Below are 16,172 nucleotides of genomic sequence, written 5' to 3'. Positions count from 1 at the left end.
AGCTTAACTGCCTCCTTAATCTGTCCGTTCGCTTGGTATACTGTAGCAAGCTCGTGCTGCAACACTAGTTGTAAGGGATAGTCTTCTGCGAGCACTTCTGCTTATATTGCAATAACGCCTTCCAGCAGCTTAACTGCCTCCTTAATCTGTCTGTTTACTTAGTATACTATAGTAAGGTTATACTGCAATAATAGCCGATCCGAATTCCCCTTATTAAGTCTTTACCTTTGCTTACAGGACTTCTTAAGCCACCTTACTGCTTTTTAGATCCTGCTGTCTACCTGCAAATATTATTCTACTAAAAGACACAACTTGGACCTCTTATTAACCTCGCAGCCTTGCTTATCCTTGAGTAGCCGTAGAGCATGCGGTAGATAGGCCTTCTATACTGCCTGATTTGCATAGTTATTTAATAGGAAAACGCCGGCCACATTCCTAATAGCTTTCTTAGCCACCCCTTTTGTGTTGCTGTACTGCCTGACCCAGATTTAAGTTGCTAGGTGCACTAGTTGGTGGATATTATACTCCTCTTCGTCCCTCTGTTGTACTAGGAAGGAGTACCTATAGAGCGTGCCGATCGCCTCCTCTATCTGCACTTCTAATTGTACGCTTAGTAGAATAGAGTATAGAATAGCTTTCCACTTAATATAAGATATAAACAGCAGAAGGCCTGCCGCGACCGCATCGCGTGCGCGGATATAGTTAAATAATACCACCCACGTTGTGGCCACTGCGTTCGCCGAGCTGTTATATTACGTATTGTCGCGGAACTCCCTGCTTATAAGATTAATAAGGTCCTGCTCCGTGCTCCGGAGCAGGTGCAAGTACTTAGTAATAGACATGCTGGTTTTATTTAGGTAGGCGGCTGCCTGTGCAATCGCCAGAGGTAAATATATTAACTTATTAAGCAGTATATCCCTACTTGCGCTGTTGCGGAGGAGGTCCTTCCTAATTAGCGACTTCCCTAGGAAATCGCCCGCGTCTTATTAATTCATCGGCCCGATTTTTAGTATATTGCCGCGTGTTAGCAGGACTGCTACCTCTAGTATGCGTGTGGTAAATAGAACTATACTATCTTCGCTCTGTGGTAGGTAGTTAATAACACCCTTCGCCTGTTCTGTTCTAAAGAGGATGTCTGCATCGTCGGCGTTGTCGACCACCAATAGCCACCTCCCGGCCCGCGCTGTGCTTAGTCGGCGTTTGAACTGCTTTTTTATATTATCCTTGCTATTAGCCGCCTAAGGGATACCTAACAGTCTTACAGCTTCTGCGCACGCCTGCTCGAAGCTCTCTATACTTAGTGCAGGCACCTAGAAGATAGAGAACTTAGGCCAGCTCTCCTTTACTATGTACGCAAACTGCAGCGCGACCTGCGTTTTGCCCGTCCCCCTAAGCCTAATAATTAACATTTTATAGCACGCTCTGTCTACTATAAGCCTCTGCTTTAGCATATTAAGTTTAGCCTTCCTCCTAATAAAGAACCGGTTTAGAAGGAATGGAATAGAGTGGATTGCCCTTTCTATTGCACTATTAGCCACGCTGCAATATATAGAAGAGAGCAGTTACACTAACTACTTGCGCTCTAAGTGGCCTCCTCGGCCGTGCGAGTCTTTGCTACATCGGCTGGCGGGATCACCAACAGCACCTCCTTCGCATACGCCGCCGCGATCCCCGCCGCGTACGGTTGCCACCTCTTATTCTTGTGCGAGTCTGCATAGTCGCAGATGCCGCGGATGACCAGGCACGGGAAATTGTTCATCAGACCTGCCGCCTCCATCTCGAAGCAGAGCACGCCGCCGAACTCCGCGCTGACCCTGTCTCTTTCCGCCGCATTTTTCATGACCTGATTTCCTGACGCGATCGTCCCGTAGTAAGCTATCACCCCTTAACTGTTACAAGGCTGCCGGCCTTCTTGCCCGTCTATACTGCACTCATCGCAGGTTTGCCCCCCCTTATGGTTGTAGCCTGCCTTAAACAGGATATCAGGCCCAGCCGCCTCGTGCTGAAAGTCGGGCATGTGGCTGAATGTTTGCAGGTATTCAGATACCTTGCTTCTGTTTCGGAGTTTGCTCGCTTGCACCTTTGCAACCGCGCTGAGCAGTATCTGCGGAGGGGCGTTAAGCGATCCTGTCCTCTTGAACCCGCTTGGCGTCGCCTTGCCAGAGTCGTACTGGACCACCCCGCCGAAGGTCTTGTCTGGCTGGCTGACCACCACGTCCCCGAGTCGAATGTCCACCGCTACGCTAGGCACTCCTCCGCCGATGCCGACCATTAGCCCAAACCGGATTCCCTTGAACGTCGTCTTCATCTGCGTCGCCACGACCGCCGCAGGGTTGTTGCCAATGCGTCCCGCCGGTAGACATACGATGGCGATATTGTGCCCCGCAATCGATCCCAGAGAGTATAGATTCTCGTCGTTGCCGTCGACGTCGCGCTCAAGATCTTCATGCTCTTCGTCCAGCATCTCCTGCGCCGCCGCCAGCTCGGCTGAGAGCGCGCACACCCATCCTACCGTGTATTCCTCGCGGGGTGGCCGGGGCATTTGGAGTCGTCACGATAGGAGGTGGTGAGCAGAGGGGTAGCGGAGCGTCTCGTGCGGAGTTTGGGATGAAGGTGATGGCCGGGAAGCACTGGCTCTTCGGCGCACGCAGACATGTTGCTACTCAGCCTCATGGCGCGCTCTGGCGGGCTGCCTGCTCCCTGAACAAGCTGAGCTGTCGATATCTGGCGACAGCCGTAAGCGCTAGCATGGGGTGGGATCGACCCTGCCATTGGCCTAATGCATAAGTGGAGGCACCCTGGCACCCAGGGCCAGGGTTGAGCGGAAGATCGACCGAGCAGGGGGGGTGGGGCAGCTGGTCGGTGCGATATGGGAAATAATACCTACGCTAATATCGTGGTATTATCGCAGCCTTGTTCCCGCCTATGTAAAGTCTTAGGGGAGGGCTAATCGTACACCCCCTAACGAATGCTCGTACACCCCCTTTCGAATGATCATACACCCCCTATTTACCGCTTCTGATTGGCTCGGAGGTCCGGCAGGAAGCCTCCGAAAATTCACCCTTACGTCTATCTGCACGTGCATCTCTGCCGTATGTGAGCTCGTACGTGGGACTATACGTGAGGCTATACGAATCGACATGGCTATACAGCCTCTCCGTTTTACGGCGCATCCTTTCCGATTTGTATAGCCTCACGTACAGCCTCACGTACAGCCTCACGTACAGCCTCACGTACAGCCTCACGTACGAGCTCACGTACGGCCGTATATACAGCTGCACAAATCAGATAGGCTGCGCTGGAGGCTACGTGGCCGCATTTGGAGACAGCATTCGGAATTAGTGAGCAGGTGAAGCGAGCCAATCGGAAGCTCTGGAGTAACCCTCTGAGCCAGTAAGAAGGCGGTGAAGTGACAGGGGAGTAGGGGGTGTACGATTAGTCATTAGGGGGTGTACGATTATTCGTTAGGGGGTGTACGATTAGCCCTCCCCAAGTCTTATCCTAATATTACTCCCACGATACTAATATACGATGAATCTTCTGGTATATATAACTGGTAGTTCTCCTTGAGCAGCAGGCCCGTGCATGCAGCTAAGCCGTATTCGTCTAGATGCCCCGCAATTGTAACACGTCAGTGATACAACCCAACATCAGAAGAAGCGCGGGCTCTCCATTACGGTCTGCCATAACTTTGATATTCTCTAGGTTGAAGACCTAGACATCTATCTTCTCTTCCATAACAAGGCGATGTCATAACCCTGCCACGGTAAGTTCGCTTCCAAATCCCTTCGAACCAAATTATCCCGTTCCTAAGTAGCTAATTGCTTTAGAAGCTTCGCCCTTGAATTGCCTGACGGACGCCAGTACTCAAACGGGCACATTCACGCAACCACCAGACCTAAACAGAATCCGCCTTCCTTTCAGTCTTGGTGTGTTCTCTAGCCACCTTCGAGACCGACCTCTATAAACCCACGCGCTTGACGGTCGAAGAATAAAGGTCTGCTCGTTTACAAACGGTGAAAAGATGCCTTTGCGGGAACGTATCGGGAAAGTTCTTCACGGAGGAAGATCTGTGAGAGGCAAAGACAAGGCTGATGCAGCGGTGACTGACAACCGATTAACCTTTACCTAAGGCTGAGACGCTGACTTATGTGGAGCAAAGTCTGATGAAGGACTCTCCAAACCCAAGGCAGACCCAACTGATGGTCCTATACTATCGCATGCGAGCTCCGCAGATTATCTTCCTACGGCAGCGGAGGATGCGAGACGAAAATATCCTCAGAATGAACGATCCAACCTTGAGCCGGGTCCAACCGTTTCTACGCCATTGCACAACAGTCCCGTCGTTTCTTCATCTGCGAAGGACTCAAAGCCAACGAACCTCTGGGATGAAGCTTACGAGGCGCTTGGAGCTAAGTACCAGAAACTTATAAATGCTTACGAGAGGGACCTGCTGGCACCGCAGGATCCACATCAGCAAGGTATAGTAATACGGATTGTCTTCCTTCGGCTGGAACCAGATGCTATTTCTTGCTATCAATTGAACTTGTGCTAACAGGAAACAACCTTGTACAGATGCATTCGACAGTCAAACGTTAGCAGGCCGAGGAGAAATACTAAGCGGTAGAGGCGCGGACCAGGAAGAGAAGCTCCAAAGGCTGGTTGATCAAAAGCTCCGAGATATCCAGAATGCTCGACTGAAAGTTTCTGTAGGCAAGAAGGAAGTTATCGTTAATGAGCAGGTCCGCAAGGTTGTCTATGCGATTCTCTCTGTCAAGGATTTCATAGGATCTGCAGTCAGTGCGGAGCCACATGCTGCCCTAGCATGGGCTGGAGTCTTGGTCATTCTTCCTGTAAGCAGCTATTTATAAACTACTTTCCACTTTCCGGTGCTCACAATTGCCTTGCAGATCCTTCTAAACCCGGTCACACAAGACGATGATGCTATGGCAGGTCTCGAATACATCTCAGCGCTTCTCCTCCGATGCAAGGTTATAGAGGATACCTACCTTAAACCTTCAACTCAACATCAAAGGTATATAATCAATTTCGTGATGCACACTGGACGTTGGTTAAGTCCGCGCAAGCCTGTCCTTGCAATTTCAACTCAAGGTAAAGGTGTTACTTGAACTGTGAAGCCGGGTTTTGAGGTCTCAGAACGGATGCTGATGCTAGAGTGTAGCATGTCACAACCACTCCGAGAACTCAACAACTCGTTCAAAGATAAGACCGTCCACCTCTATTCTCAAATACTGAAGTATCAGATCCAACTCGCCCGGCAATGCTCGCGCGAGAGGCTCTTCCGCCTTTTGAGAGATATTGTGGTTCTAGACGACTGGAAGGTTTTACTGACGGATCTGGAAAAGACCGAGGAACTCATTAACAAAGATCTGAGCACTTTCGACAGCAATGCCTTGAAAGCTGTCGATAATAAGGTATCCGAACTTCAGAACCAGGCTGAAAAATCCTGGGCTTTGCTAATGGAAATGAAAGCTGGTGTCGAGGTAACATCCCTTTCAATAGATTGACACCAATGCTTACGGTCCTCTTCCAGAATGTCAACCAAACCCAGCTGCTAGGAAAACTCCCTCGCGCAGAGTATGCTGCGTTCAACACGTTTAAGAAGAACGAGCCTGCTCCTCCTGAATGTCTCGACGGGACCCGAGTTAATATCCTCAACCAGATCCAGGACTGGGGCGAGGGTGGCGGTGACGAGTGCGTCTTCTGGCTCAACGGCATGGCGGGTACCGGCAAGTCTACTATCGCTCGTACGCTTGCTCACCGCTTTCACGAAAAAGGACGCCTTGGAGCGAGTTTCTTCTTCTCGAAGGGCAAGAAGGACCTAGGTGACGCCGGCGCATTCTTTACCACTCTCGCCGTCCAGCTGACAGAGGTGCTGCCGGTTCTCAGACCCCACGTCTGCGATGCCATAGCCGAACATGGAGATATTGGCCAGCAATCGTTGCCAGATCAGTGGAAGCGCCTTATTCTGCAGCCTTTGTTAATGCTAGACAAGGGTCTACTTCCACCTTTAGTCCTGATTTTGGTGATCGATGCTCTAGACGAGTGCGAGGGTGGCCAGGGTGTTCCTGTGATCCTTCAACTTCTTACCGAGGTGAAGGGTCTAAAACTTATACGAGTACGAGTTTTCATCACCAGCAGACCAGAAACACCTATTCGCCTCGGCTTCCACGAAATGCCTGAAATCGCTCATCACGACCTCATGCTCCACTCTGTCCCTCAGTTAGTTATCAAACATGATATCTCCCTTTTCTTGAGACACGAGCTGGGTAAAATCAGTAGTAGACGCTCCCTTGAGGACTGGCCAGGTAAGGAGGACATCCAGAAACTTGTTCAGAAAGCCGGTCGGCTCTTTATCTACGCTGCAACAGCATGCCGTTTTCTCAGCAAATCCCGGTTTCCAAAAAGGTGCCTCTCTGAAATGCTTCAGATGAACTCCACTAGTCGTTCGTTCACGAAAGAGCTCGACGATATGTACATGATGGTTTTGAAAAATTTAATCATTGAAGGCTACGATGAGGACAACAAAGATATTGCTACGCTTTTCAAACAGATTGTTGGATCTATTATCATCCTTTTCGACACACTTTCTGCTCCCGCTCTGACTGGACTGCTTGCGGTTTTACCACCTGAGGAGGTGAATGAGACATTAGAACCTCTACGCTCTGTTTTGAATGTCCCGGAAGACAAAACCTCTCCTATCCAGTTATTCCACCTTTCTTTCCGCGACTTTCTCCTTGACAAGGAAAGATGCGCCGATCCGCAGTTCTGGATCGACGAGAAAACAGCACACAATGACCTGTTTGTGAACTGTCTCAAGGTCATGTCAGAGCACCTAAGGAGAGATGTGTGCGATCTTCGACTGCCAGGAGCTCTTGCTGTCGACGTGGAGCAGAGCAAGGTGGATCAATGTCTTCCTGATCATATTCAGTATGCGTGTCGTTATTGGGTTAGTCATCTTCAGCAGAGCGATATTGAACTCAGCGACGATGGGCAAGTTCACAAGTTTCTCAAAGAACACTTCCTTCACTGGCTTGAGGCTCTTAGCCTTTGCAGAAACATGTCGGAAGGAGTAATTTCTATAGCGAAACTCGAGGCATTAATCCAGGTAATCCTTGAACCAGCGATGCTATCTATATATGATTTATACTGATATAACTTTAGGGAAGAGCCGATGCATTTGCATTAGTCGAGCTAGTTCGAGATGCTCGACGATTTATCATGTATCACAAACAGGCAATAGAGAGCAGTCCTCTTCAGGTATATGCATCTGCACTTATGTTTAGTCCAGCCCGCAGCCTGATAAGGGGTCTTTTCCATCACGAAGAGCCGAAATGGATTACGATAAAGCCACCCATGAGAGATGAATGGGGCGCGTGCCTGCAGACGCTCGAAGGCCATAGCAATTCAGTCAGCTCAGTGGCCTTTTCTCACGACTCGACGCGGCTGGCGTCAGCGTCATACGACAACACAGTCAAGATCTGGGATGCGAGCAGCGGCGTGTGCCTGCAGACGCTCGAGGGCCATAGCGATTCGGTCAGGTCAGTGGCCTTTTCTCACGACTCGACGCGGCTGGCGTCAGCGTCAGTCGACAAGACAGTCAAGATTTGGGATGCAAGCAGCGGCGTGTGCCTGCAGACGCTCGAGGGCCATAGCTATTGGGTCAACTCAGTGGCCTTCTCTCACGACTCGACGCAGCTGGCGTCAGCGTCATACGACAACACAGTCAAGATCTGGGATGCGAGCAGCGGCGCGTGCCTGCAGACGCTCGAGGGCCATAGCTATTCGGTCAACTCAGTGGCCTTCTCTCACGACTTGACGCAGCTGGCGTCAGCGTCAGTCGACAAGACAGTCAAGATCTGGGATGCAAGCAGCGGCGCGTGCCTGCAGACGCTCGAGGGCCATAGCAATTCGGTCACGTCAGTGGCCTTCTCTCACGACTTGACGCGGCTGGCGTCAGCGTCAGTCGACAAGACAGTCAAGATTTGGGATGCAAGCAGCGGCGTGTGCCTGCAGACGATCGAGGGCCATAGCTATTCGGTCAACTCAGTGGCCTTCTCTCACGACTTGACGCGGCTGGCGTCAGGGTCAGTCGACAGCACAGTCAAGATCTGGGATGCGAGCAGCGGCGCGTGCCTGCAGACGCTCGAGGGCCATAGCAATTGGGTCAACTCAGTGGCCTTCTCTCACGACTCGACGTGGCTGGCGTCAGCGTCATACGACAACACAGTCAAGATCTGGGATGCGAGCAGCGGCGCGTGCCTCCAGACGCTCGACATTGGTGAGGCACTTAGCAAAATATCATTTGACACTACTGGTTTGTATCTTCACACTGAAATTGGTACTGTTAGTGTTAGTGCAACACCATTAGTTCCAAGTAGTACACCAACTATCATAGAGCCTCGGAAGCCTAGAATTCAAGGCCTAGCGTTGAGTTCAAATTGGATAACACATAATTCTGAAAAGCTAGTATGGCTGCCGTCAGAGTATCGGCCGTCATGTTCGGCAACGTCAGAGAAGACAATCGGCATTGGTGTTGGATCTGGAAGAGTCTGGATATGTGAAAATTTGCTTGACATATCCTAGAGCGTTTGCGATGAGTTAAGTTATTATTCTTATTTTCTTTTTTATCTCTATTTCATAGAGGGGGCCGGGGATCCAGGTGAATATACGCTTCTTAATTTGCCACAGTGAAGTTTCGAGCATCTTCTAGAACCACGTGTTGAAGTTTGCCACTTAAACCTCAGCAGAGGTAGACCGCAAAGTAGAGTAGTATGCATGAGCAACTGTGCCCCTCCTGTTCAACTTTATTACTGGCAGACCCACATTCTCTCAGGGGTTGCGGAAGGGTTCTAGCATGACGGCAAGTGCGGGAAGAGAGGCTATAGAAGGGCAGTCTTAATTGGTGACATTTGCAAGGCCCGCTGTCCGAGTGGAGATGATATCGCGCATAGTCGATGAGACATTTGCCGAACTCGAAGACTGGCGAAAGTAGACTAATAGGCCAAGGCCATCTGAACGACAACAAGGCGCGATATGGTTCGAGCCTTGCTTTTCCGGGCCGCAACTGCCCCGTGGACCCCCTTGTTCCAAGACAGTGGCGTCCCAGCCCAAAGAGCGGATACCCGCACTTAGACCTTATGTTGGTATAGGAGACCTCGAAGAGGTTGAGGAGGCTTACAAGGGTAATATCTGGGGCTCAGTAAATCCTCGGATATGTCTAAATCTGGAATCTAAGAGGTGTAGCAAGGAGAGGACTGGCTCTTAGTAGTATATAGAGCTGGTTACGCCCAGCTAGGCTAAGGATGCACGTTTGCCTTTAGCCTCCTGCCCCACTCGTCGTCTTAAGGCTTCTCTGCAGCTTTTATTTGTCTCTCTCCTACGTCTATCTCCTGCGCTACTTCTATCTGCCTTCCATTTTCCTGCAGCGGCGCGCTGCCTCTCACGCTAGAATCTAGCAACGACTACCCGACCAATCTGTCCATGTCCCCAGCATGAGCATGTTGCCTTCTTACAACACTTCTGTCCGGACAGTGTAGAATCCCCCAACCTCGAGAGCTTTCCAGCCAACGCACCTCGACTTGGCTATGCCCATGTTCCAAAGCCACGCCACGACCTCTATCCCCTACCAGTCTGGAGCATTTGCGTTCGATTCACTTGCCGTATACCCGCGCAACATGCAGCTAGCATTCAGCTACCCTACGACAATAGCCTACACCGGAGTATACTCGGGCGTCAATAAGCTACAAACCGGGCTGCCAACCGCCAGAGACGTCCACAGCTTCCCCATGATGGAAACCACTCCACCAGTCAAGACCGAAGCAGCCTCCCCAATCCAGCCCAGCCAGGTCGACGCCATTTACGCCGCCGACTGCAAGCAAACGAGCTCCAAGTCCGACAGCAACATTAATTTCTCAACCCACGTGGACACTCTAATAAAGGCCATCCAGGCCAAGCCAAAGCCAGCACAACGACAGCAGCAGCCCAGTAAGATACTACCCCATAAACCGTCGCTCATTAGATACACGGCACCCGTTACTTACCCACCTGAGAAGAGATACCAGTGCAGTATACCCGACTGCCACAAAAGCTTCTGGCAGAAGAGCCAGCTTGAAATCCACACTCGTGCTCATACTGGAGTCAAGCCATTCTTAAGTACCGTCATCGCTATGTCGGGAACGGGTTACTGACAACTATCGTTAGCTATGCAAGGAGCCATCATGTGGTCAACGATTCTCTCAGCTCGGCAATCTCAAGGTTAGTATACTTTGCGTGGTGTAAATGTTCCTCGCTAATCTTTCTTAGACTTATAAGCGAAGACACACTGGAGAACAACCGTACGACTGTAACATCTGCGGTAAGACTTTTGCACAACGTGGCAACGTTCGAGCACACAAGACTGTGCACCAGAATATCAAGCCATTCACATACAGACTTAACGACTGTGGCAAGCAATTTACACAGTTGGGCAATCTAAAGGTATATATTCTTTGCATTTGTAACAACCTTCTATTGCTGATCGCAACGTACAGTCACACCAAAACAAGTTTCATGTGGCCACTCTTCGTTATCTAACCCAGAAGTTTGCTTTAATTAGAGTGGGCGATCTCGTGACGGCCCAAGACAAAGATCTTTGGGAGTATTTCGCTGCCTTGTATAAGAATTCCAATAAGGGCGTTAAGGAACGTGGCAAGGCATTGGTCTCAACTCAAAAGAACACCCTGTTAAGTCCATAGATTAATATCAAACCGTCCTAACACGGAGGTGCAAGGGATGAGGTAAAGTAGCAATAAATGTTGATTCTGCTGTTGACGTTTTAATTGCATAGAATCGGGCGGAGGTACGGAAATACTCATTTATCTACATAGACCAATGGACGCAACATGCCCTTTCTGACCATTTCCTCGCACTCTCAGCGATAGTAATTGGCGTACCCAGCTAGAAGCTACCGCGGGATTTTAGAGGCACGGAGACGCCACGCCACCATCCCACACACCTCCTTGACTTTTTCCGCCCTTCCCCGACTGGCCCTATATATTGTGTAGTCTTATAGATGCTGACACTGCGCTAAGCTCGGACATATCCTAGATTGTGAATAATTTAAGCCATTGGCTAGTATTTTAATAGCCGACGTTCATAGAGACGCTAACGGATTAAGCCATTAAAAGTCGTTTCTGCATGGTCTTGGGATGACGTCTGGATTCACGGCGATTATCGAGAGCTGGAACTCCGATACGGCCGAGCTCCACCTTAATACAATTCATGGCAAGCGTCCGTGGCGATATTGGTGGGTGGTGGTTATGATGCGGGTCACGAAAACGCACTGAGGATGTGGCAGCTGGATGCACCCCCTAGTGCGTAAGAACTAGTGTATTTGATACTGTACTAGAACGCTACTGCTACGCTGCTGCTACGCTCCTGTCACTTCTCCTTGTTTCACCATGTTCCACTCCTACCGTCTTCCAACTATATAGCCACTCGCTAGAACCTCAATACAACTCATGTCTCCCTCACTGATTCTCCCTTCCTACGCCAGCTACCAGTTATGAGCCCGGAATAACGCACGCCGTTCCACATCACTATCCTCCTACGTACATCTATATATACGTTTCCAACGTTTCCAACGAACATTTCCTGGCTAGGAACACGCAATTCATCAGTATATCGATAATCGTTCATTCGAATAGCTGTCGATATGGAGTCATCATCAATCAAGCTATTATCTACAACTCAGGTCATCTTATCATCCGGACCTGATTGGAAGCTATGGATCAATCAAATCCGAACCCTTGCGGAATGCCATCAAATCTGGGAATATATCGATCCGGATTCCGAAAACAGGCCTACAAAGAAAGCGCCTACCGAGCCAACAATCCAAATGGTGAAAGAAAATGCGCCAGCAGATGCTAGCATCACCATCCTCAACGACGACGAATACAAGACGTACGAACGATTGACAAAACAATACACTATCAATGAAAAAGCGCACAACAAGCACGCCACTGCCCTCTACGCGATCCAGACAAAAATCAACGAATCCGTAGTCGTTGCACTACAATACTACTACACCGGAAAACCCGTATGCGAATGGCTGCAAATCCTTAGGAACGCTATTGCCCCATCAGATCAAAATCGGAAACTACGAGTCGCTGCGCAGTACAACAGGCTACTATCACCACCAAGGAATCAGAACATCGACGTTTGGATGGCTAGTTTCTTACTAGCTTACAACGCTGCCAAGGAAGAGAACCTACCTGATGTCTCTGGAGACCGAGCAGTGCACAACTTCCTACACGTAGTATCTACGTTGCAGCCCGAATTCACAACCTACTGGAAACAGAAGGTCCAGAATGCGTTGGCTAAGAATAAACCACTGCCCACGGTTGAACAACTACACGGAGCCCTGCGCAACGATCGTGACGAGAACGCAATCCAACGAGGAAAGGCCCCATTCACGGCATTAGCAGCATTCAACACAACGTTCCAAGGAAAATCTCAACAAGATGCATCATCAACATCTACAACAATCCGTGATCGCGAGGTGCCGATGTGCGTATGCAGGAAACGACATTTCTATAGTAGATGCTACTATCTAAACCCAACAATCAAGCCCTCGTATTTCAAGCTGGTGCCAGAAATGGAACGAGAAATCCAACAGAAACTAGCCACAAACGAACGGCTATGAACAACCGTACAAAACGCCATCAAGAAGGGCAGTAGCCCTGGCGGACAGCCAGCTACGTTTCCAGCTACGTTTCCAGCTACGGATCCAGCCACGGATTCCGCCACTACTACGGCTACGGGCCAGAGATTCTCAGGTGCTATCACAAAAGGATCCTACAACGTTTCACAGGAATATCATCTACGTGATAGCGTTGTACTCGATTCGGGCACTACCGTGCACGTGATAAACGATGCATCACGATTCATCTCACCAATTCGTCCGCCACCAAAAGGGGACTTCCTATTCGCAGGAGGAACGCGCCAGCCAATTCTAGGATACGGATCTGCACTTGTTCATTGTACAAACAATGCTGAACTAACCCTAATTGAGGCTGCCTACTGCCCGGCAATGCAGACGTCTCTTGTAAGCGTCAAAATGCTGAAAAATCGAGGAATCTACTGGTCCAGCGAACACGACAAGTTATACAAGAAAAACGGAAACAACATCATCTTCCTGGCGCACGCCATAATGATTCATGACCAATGGGTTCTTGAATACGTGCCACCAGCCCAGCACGCCGCATTTCCAACTACGGGCATCACTACGGCCCTGGAAACGGCCCTTCCTACGGGCATCACTACGGCCCCGGAAACGGGCATCACTACGGCCCCGGAAACGGCCATCACTACGGCCCCGGAAACGGCCATCAGCACGGCTCCAAATCGCATCAATCGTCGATCGGCCAAGCAATCAGATAGTACAACAGACGGAATCACCTGGCACCTACGGCTAGGGCATCCAGGTCCAGAAGCTATGGAGGCCCTAGGAACATCAACGGACGGAGCAATTCTTCGAGGTCCAACAACTGTGGAATGCGAAGCTTGCGCAGTATCAAAAGCTACAAAAGTAACATCACGGCGACCTGTCACACGCGCGGAACGTCCGTTTGAACGAATTCACATCGATTTCGTGCATATGACAGTAGCATACAACGAGAACCGGTACAGTGCGCATTTCCTATGCGATCGAACCCGGATGACCTACGTAGATAACTGTACTACTAAGGACGAATTTCCCCGGCTAGTTATTCGATTTGTGAACTGGGTTAAATGCCGTTATCCTGGATGCCGCATCCAGTTCATCAAAACAGACAATGAATCGTCACTTTCTACAATTGACAGTACTAGGCCCTTGGCCCAATTCCTATTAGATGAGGGAATCACCGTGGAATCGTCACCACCGCATAATGCAGCACCAAACGGCGCAGCAGAACAATCAGGATACCGGATTGTAACAAAGGCCAGGACCGCCTGTATACAGTCTAAACTGCCGGAATCACTATGGCCAGAAACGTTCAAATTCGCTGCCTACGCGATGAACAGGACCCCTAACAAACAGTTCAACTGGGCATCACCGTTCGAAGAACTACAACGGTGCCTGGGGTTTCCTAGGCCAGCAAAACCGAACATCTCGCATCTACGCGCGTACGGATGCAGGGCCTATCCATTGATTCCTAATATTCCAAAATTGGAAAAAATGCAGCCCCGTGCGCACGTAGGATACCTTGTAGGCTATGAAGCTACGAATATCTATCGCATCTGGATTCCAAGTGAACAAAAAGTTGTACGAACAACAGATGTTACATTTAACGAGAAGGTATTCTACGAGCCACGAACACTAGATCTATCTGCTAGGCTACGCCAGCCAGTGGAAGAAATCCTGGAGTGTATTATAGTACAGCCCAAGCCCCAGTCACTAGCCAGTGAGCTAGTAGAAATCGATGAGGAAGAAACCAATACGGAAGAATCCGACCCTCTCCTCGAAATTATCAACGTACGGCCCCGTACGTCCAGCACGACGAGCACGCCTAGTACGTCAGATCCAGGTTCAGATGGAGAACCTACACGGGAATCAACTACACGAGAAACTACGGTTGATCCGTATATTACCCCGGATCCTACCACGGATTCTACCACGGATTCTGCCCCGGATTCTGCCCTAAACACGGCCCTAGATCTAGCCCCAGATACGGCCACGGCACCCCGTTCTCGTAGGGAACAAACAGCAGTAAACTACAACATCAATCAACTGTCCTACGCATCAGCAAATCCAAATCGCGTACGGGGCAGGAACAACAACGCGGCGATGAATGCAATGCACGCATTACTACAAGAACCACACGGGTTCTTTCACGCCGCATTCCATGCCACTAGCAAGCAACAGAGCCAGCTACACCGTGATGAGATTCCACCTCCGCCACGATTTTGGAAGGATCTAGGAAGCCACAAATACGGAAAGGAATTCGAGCTAGCAGCCGCGGCCGAATATACAACCCTAGTGAATCGCAATACGTTCGAATATACGGATAGAAATACAGTTCCAATCTCAAATCGTCCAATTCCACTAATGTGGGTTTTTTCGTACAAATTCGACAATAACGGATTCCTCAATACGTTCAAAGCACGCCTAGTTGTTAGGGGCGATCTACAAGCTGCGAGCGAAAAGGATACGTACGCGGTAACACTGGCAGCACGTGCATTCCGATGCGTAATGGCCCTAGTTGCGGCATTCGATCTAGATACCTGGCAAGCAGATGCTTCCTCAGCATTTACAAATAGCCACCTAGATGAAATTGTATACGTAGATTGCCCGGAAGGATTTGTACGGCCAGGGCAATGTCTCCTACTGCTACGGGCACTCTATGGCCTACGGCGTTCACCAGTTCTCTGGTTCAACCATCTCACAACGACCCTCACGAAATTCGGGCTGCATCAGGTTCCTGACGAAGACTGCCTCTGGGCATCAGACGAACTAGTAGTGTTCTTCTACGTTGATGACATCGTGGCATGCGCACGGAAAGAGAACAGCCAGAAACTCCAGGAACTACGGGCCTATCTACTGGCTACGTACGAGATGAAGGAATTCCATGATTTAGAATGGTTCCTAGGAATCCGTATTATACGGGACCGAGAGAATCGAAAGCTATGGCTGTGCCAGGACTCCCAAATTTCCAAAATCGCAACCCAGCATAATCTAGATACGTATAGAAACGTATACACGCCACTAGCTACTACAAGACTAGTCCCGAATAGAGAACAAGCAACAACTGGAGAAATACACCGATACCAACGGAAAATCGGATCCGTAGGACATCCGTCCGTGATGACACGGCCTGACGTTTCATTTGCAGTTTCTCAACTAGCAAAATTCCTCACAAACCCAGCCCCGGAACACGAACAGGCGGCAGATCAGTTAATTGCCTATCTATTCCAAACGAGATACCTAGCAATTGAATACAGTAGCACAAACGGCACGGGTACGGGCCCGGAAACACCAGCGATTGTACGAGCAAGCGATGCATCATTTGCCGATGATCCTGAAACAAGACATTCCTCAGAGGGATACGTTTTCAAACTATTCGGCGGGCCTATTGACTGGAAAGCAACACGGCAGAAATCCGTCACTAAATCGTCCACGGAAGCCGAGC

The 16,172-nt window shown here is 49.8% G+C and overlaps 4 protein-coding genes across 4 annotated transcripts; 3 read left to right on the top strand and 1 right to left on the bottom strand.

Annotated features, from left to right (window-relative positions):
* Positions 1-1,492: 1,492 nt before the first annotated feature.
* On the bottom strand, positions 1,493-2,671 carry BDZ99DRAFT_467425 (purine and uridine phosphorylase). Its single transcript, XM_033721016.1, has 2 exons — positions 1,897-2,671; positions 1,493-1,818 (listed from the first exon to the last, which is right to left on the bottom strand). Exons 1-2 carry the CDS (start codon positions 2,540-2,542, stop codon positions 1,583-1,585), a joined length of 882 nt encoding a protein of 293 aa, XP_033571331.1. The 5' UTR covers positions 2,543-2,671; the 3' UTR covers positions 1,493-1,582.
* Positions 2,672-4,024: 1,353 nt separating this feature from the next.
* BDZ99DRAFT_525575 (WD40 repeat-like protein) lies at positions 4,025-8,607 on the top strand (the record flags this gene model as incomplete). The annotated part of the gene is made up of 7 exons (XM_033726014.1): positions 4,025-4,102; positions 4,163-4,481; positions 4,576-4,853; positions 4,911-5,035; positions 5,183-5,504; positions 5,555-7,129; positions 7,186-8,607. 7 exons carry the CDS (start codon positions 4,025-4,027, stop codon positions 8,605-8,607), a joined length of 4,119 nt encoding a protein of 1,372 aa, XP_033571330.1.
* Positions 8,608-9,812: 1,205 nt separating this feature from the next.
* Positions 9,813-10,796, top strand: BDZ99DRAFT_544842 (uncharacterized protein; the record flags this gene model as incomplete). Its single annotated transcript, XM_033726822.1, has 4 exons — positions 9,813-10,181; positions 10,225-10,278; positions 10,327-10,500; positions 10,554-10,796. The coding sequence occupies 4 exons, from the start codon at positions 9,813-9,815 to the stop codon at positions 10,755-10,757; spliced, it is 801 nt and encodes a 266-aa protein (XP_033571329.1). The 3' UTR covers positions 10,758-10,796.
* A 920-nt stretch (positions 10,797-11,716) lies between these two features.
* BDZ99DRAFT_481195 (uncharacterized protein) lies at positions 11,717-12,603 on the top strand (the record flags this gene model as incomplete). Its single annotated transcript, XM_033722375.1, has 2 exons — positions 11,717-12,562; positions 12,601-12,603. 2 exons carry the CDS (start codon positions 11,717-11,719, stop codon positions 12,601-12,603), a joined length of 849 nt encoding a protein of 282 aa, XP_033571328.1.
* Between the last annotated feature and the right edge of the window lie 3,569 nt (positions 12,604-16,172).

The sequence above is a fragment of the Mytilinidion resinicola genome (genome assembly GCF_010093595.1).
Source record: "Mytilinidion resinicola strain CBS 304.34 unplaced genomic scaffold BDZ99scaffold_22, whole genome shotgun sequence".
Taxonomy (NCBI): domain Eukaryota; kingdom Fungi; phylum Ascomycota; class Dothideomycetes; order Mytilinidiales; family Mytilinidiaceae; genus Mytilinidion; species Mytilinidion resinicola.
This window is presented reverse-complemented; position numbering and strand designations above follow the sequence as displayed.

What these genes read in the sequence shown, in the direction of transcription:
- BDZ99DRAFT_467425 (XM_033721016.1), bottom strand. Translation starts at nt 2,542, where the DNA reads ATGCCCCGGCCACCCCGCGAGGAATACACGGTAGGATGGGTGTGCGCG. An exon ending in GCAAGAAGGCCGGCAGCCTT is followed by an intron (nt 1,819 to 1,896) that starts GTAACAGTTAAG and finishes CGGCGGAAAGAG; the next exon opens with ACAGGGTCAGCGCGGAGTTC.